This window comes from Porites lutea, chromosome 2 (genome assembly GCF_958299795.1).
Source record: "Porites lutea chromosome 2, jaPorLute2.1, whole genome shotgun sequence".
NCBI lineage: Eukaryota > Metazoa > Cnidaria > Anthozoa > Scleractinia > Poritidae > Porites > Porites lutea.
This window is the reverse complement of record NC_133202.1, coordinates 2,441,316-2,445,365: the sequence shown is the minus strand read 5'-3', so window position 1 is coordinate 2,445,365 and position 4,050 is coordinate 2,441,316. Positions and strand designations below refer to the sequence as shown.

At 37.7% G+C, this 4,050-nt stretch overlaps 1 protein-coding gene across 1 annotated transcript; it reads left to right on the top strand.

Annotated features, from left to right (window-relative positions):
* Positions 1-922: 922 nt before the first annotated feature.
* LOC140927383 (protein phosphatase 1 regulatory subunit 3D-like) lies at positions 923-2,604 on the top strand. Its single transcript, XM_073377023.1, has 2 exons — positions 923-1,078; positions 1,246-2,604. Exon 2 carries the CDS (start codon positions 1,398-1,400, stop codon positions 2,049-2,051), a length of 654 nt encoding a protein of 217 aa, XP_073233124.1. The 5' UTR covers positions 923-1,078; positions 1,246-1,397; the 3' UTR covers positions 2,052-2,604.
* Positions 2,605-4,050: the final 1,446 nt, after the last annotated feature.

Genomic DNA, 4,050 nt, shown 5'->3' with positions numbered 1-4,050 from the left:
ACAGACAAATGTATAGAAAATTTTAAAAAGTGGTTTTAGGTCTTCTAGCACATGTAACGCCCTCAATTCTTTTTCGGTAGAATCCTTAGGAGTGAAACTTTAGTTCACAATTCATATTTTTTCCAGAACAGCCGTTCTACGGAAATTATTCTCATACAAACACTTAAATTTCTCACGCGTTTTCCTACTCGTCAAGATGGCGTCGAAAACCGTGACATGTACAATGTCTATAACTGGGCTGGCCCTATAACTGGAGTGAGCTAACATCAAATATGTGAGGAACGGCAAACGGCCTCCTTCCAAATTATATAAACAGGCCGTCTAGATTACAGCAACGGAAATATCAAAACCAAATATCTACCTGATCATGCTTTGCAAAAACCGTCACTAATGAATGAAATTGAAATTTTTGAATCAGTAATTTGAAATTGAAAATCGAAGTCCTCTGAGAATCTGATATGAACTAAGTGCCCAGACAAGATAACAAACATAGGAAATCGGCTAGAACCAATCACCACATTGTGGCAAGAAAGAGAAGTGTCTGAAGCCAGTAAAAAGGTTGTAAATATTTCGGATATAAATAGTTTTTATCTGCGACGCTTATCCACGCACGATTTTTCCGTATCGAGGCAGGGAAGTGACGTCATATACGTCACATGAGACAGTAAACTGGTCATGATGGATAAGAGAAAATTTGCATTTGAGCTTAAGCTATTAAAAATCAATTGTACACCAAAGTCATGAGATTTCCCCTCAGTTTTAACATTAAGGCTACCATATACATTTTATTTTCTATGAAATCTGGCATTCAGATTTGTTTTGCGGGGAGCGAACAGTTTTAACAATTAATTTTCAGCTTGATGACTTTATGCACGGCCTTTCGTGACATCGAGGCCAACGTCATATCCCGTCGGACGACAAAAAATATTATAATTACAGTATGTAGTACAACTGGTCACAGACTCATATGTTTCTCTAGCGCGCGAAGGTTATAGAAAACGTTCGCTTGGAGGGATCTGATTTTGTCATTTGGGGAGAGCTGTGGCCCCTCTACAGCGGAAAAAACGCTGGGCAAATTGTAAGTACAAGCTATCCGATTTTTAACTTAAAATGACGAGAAAAATTTTTGAAATTATAAAGAATACAGCCAGTCTGCTTTAAAGTACATGATACATCATATTTTGTATTTCACGATGTGTCATTGGCCGGATAAAAAGTGGAAATGTTTTTTCTCCTATTTTTCAGATAGCGGAACAGGCCAGATATCATCCGAACCGACCAACACTAAATTGTCTACCATCCGTGCGAGATTTCAGCCACCCGATCACCGGACCAAATAACCGGCAAAAATTAAAATTAAGTGCACTGTGCATCATTTATTCAAGGCTCTTTTAGTCATGAAAGCAGACGTGCAAGTGAAAGCCTCTATGTCATCTAGCCCAACATCACGTGAAAAAAGAGTCAGTTTTGCGGATCTGGTTGGGTTAAAACTCGAATTTGTAAAAACTATTACTCCATGTAACAGCGAAGACAATTTGTGCGGCGTCGTTGGAGTGTGGAAAGACAGTTGTTGTGATATGAATGGAAACCTTCTCCGAATGAGGCGTATGATATGCTTGAAACCATGTTTCATTGTACCCTCTCGAACAGAAGATTTCATAGAGCGCGTGCAAAGTCAGAATGTCTGCCTCGAGAACATTGCGTGCGAGAACTTTGTCGTTACTGGAGTTATTCGAGTAAAAAATTTAGCGTACGCTAAAGAAGTTACAGTTCGATACACGCTTGATGACTGGGACACTTTTCGGGACGTATGGGCAGATTACATGTCATCTTGCTTAGACGGCAAGAGCGACAAGTTCAGCTTTCGAATAACAGTTCCTATCGACTTCGAAGTAAATCGTTTCATGAATTTCGCTGTGCGTTATCGGGTATTGGGCCAGGAGTTTTGGGATAATAACAATGGAGAAAATTATCATGTGCAATGTGCGGAAGTCTTGACTGAACAGTTTAAGAGAGGATTGGTGGGAGAAAAAAACTGCCAGTCTTGTTAGAAGAGAAAAATAGTACTTTGTAGAAGGCACCATGTTCTCTTTAAAGGCTTGGTTGCAAGAGTCCTTTTAATTAACTGAACAACTTGAAATGGAGACTCATTGATTAATTTTCTCCGGCATACCGAGCAAAACTAAACACCAAGTTTACAGTGAAGAAATATATGACCAATATCAGTCAAAAGTGTAAAAAATGCTTTCGTTACCATGTAAAAAAGAGTCAAAGTTATAAACAATTTCCTAAAGGAGAAGAGTGAACTAATATACAGTTCAAACTAGAGTTAAAGTGTAAGACTTCAAGTGTAAGACTTCTCAGCTCGATCGGCATGGTATATAGTCCGAGGCCGGGAGTGTATAATAAAATGGTCCAATATTTAAGTGAAGTGGCTTAAAATTATTTTCGTTTAAAATAATTCTTTGAACCTACAGTTCTCAGTCTTTTGAGTTAGAAGGTCGAACGGCATTGAATTCGAAGAAGTCATCGGAATTGTGTGTAAGGTATATCTTGATGTACAAATAAGTTGCATGTTGACATTAAAAGGCAATTGGTCCGTTACGCGGTTTTTACGTGTAATTAGACGTCAATTTTACACAAATATGTACTCAAAGTGCGGCGTTTTTAAACTGAAAAAGTTTTTTTATCTCCTTGAACTCAGGAAATGGTAGTTAAGAGTTGACAAGTCAGATCAACCCTGAACTTGTTGCCCAGCGTTACTCACTTAAATCATAAAAAAGCCCGGGAAAACGCTCAGCGATTGCAGTTGAAAACGTGAACTTGAACAATTAGTAGGGGATGCTATATTGTTCTTCTTCCGATTCCTCATCATTCCTGTGATCAATGTTCTCACGTTTATTCATCATTTTCTCTAAACTTCTCTTTGCCTGTTTAATTTGGTTTACAAAGTGGTCACCAGCCAAAATAAAAACACATCCAGTCCAAACAAATTGAACAAATAGTAAAGAAAGATAACTCTCATGCCTTCATTTTCATTGTTGAATGACCACAGAGCACAACTTAGGAATACCCTCACAGCTCTCACCTGCGGCAATGATAAAAAGTGCGTGTGATGGCCCTAACATCGTTTGTTTATGTGTTGCCAATCATATCAATTAAGTGTGACACTAACAGCTTTCTAGTAGTTCAGTGTAGCATCCCTGCAATAGATTAATAGGCTTCCTTTTGTCAATCGACAATAGATGCTGGTGTCAACGTTTGCGTTATCCGTCTTGAAACGAAAAAAAATAAGCACCACCTCTGATGAGACGTGGTTATAGACTCAGCAGAGCGCTTACGCTAAGCTTAGCATTTTTAACCTGTTGTAAAATATCACGAGAACATGATCGAAAAACAAATATGAGAAAGTCCAATATTGTTGGTATTGTTGCTCGCCGGAATGGTCTCACCGTGTATTAATTTTACTTATCTTTCCATGAAACCATGCAACGGTGCCTGCATTACAATATAGAGCGAATGATACTAAAATTAACAGAAAAATATTGATCTTATTCTAGTTACCAAAATGCACGATAACTTAACAAACATAACTGATGACGTAACTTATTCCACTATTTGACTGTATTGCATATTTTGTATTTTTATCTGATCATCCTATCTTCAAATTTTATTTTCCTTTGTTCGACAATCATTTCACACATTACTGTTCACATAGAAATCAAGGATCAAAAAAACAGCATGTCATTAGTCATCTACAGTAAAATAGTAAGTGTTCGTCTTGGTTTACCGTAATGAAACACTGGCACCAATGTCATGAGATGTTAAGCAGTAAGAACTATTAATTAATAACTGTTTTCCTGCATTCGCTTAGCCTCACGTCCCAATATCGCCAAGAAAATTCTCTTCATTGTTTTTACTAGGATACCTCCCATGAAGCTACTTCATCTACTTAGGAGAATCATAATCAATGGAATTTATTCCTCAGAGATCATCAGGTTCCTTAGGCTCTGTTTGATTAAACCCTTTCATATACTAAGTTATGGAGAG

Excerpts from the sequence above, each read along its gene's own strand:
- LOC140927383 (XM_073377023.1), top strand. The coding sequence starts at position 1,398 with ATGAAAGCAGACGTGCAAGTGAAAGCCTCTATGTCATCTAGCCCAACA.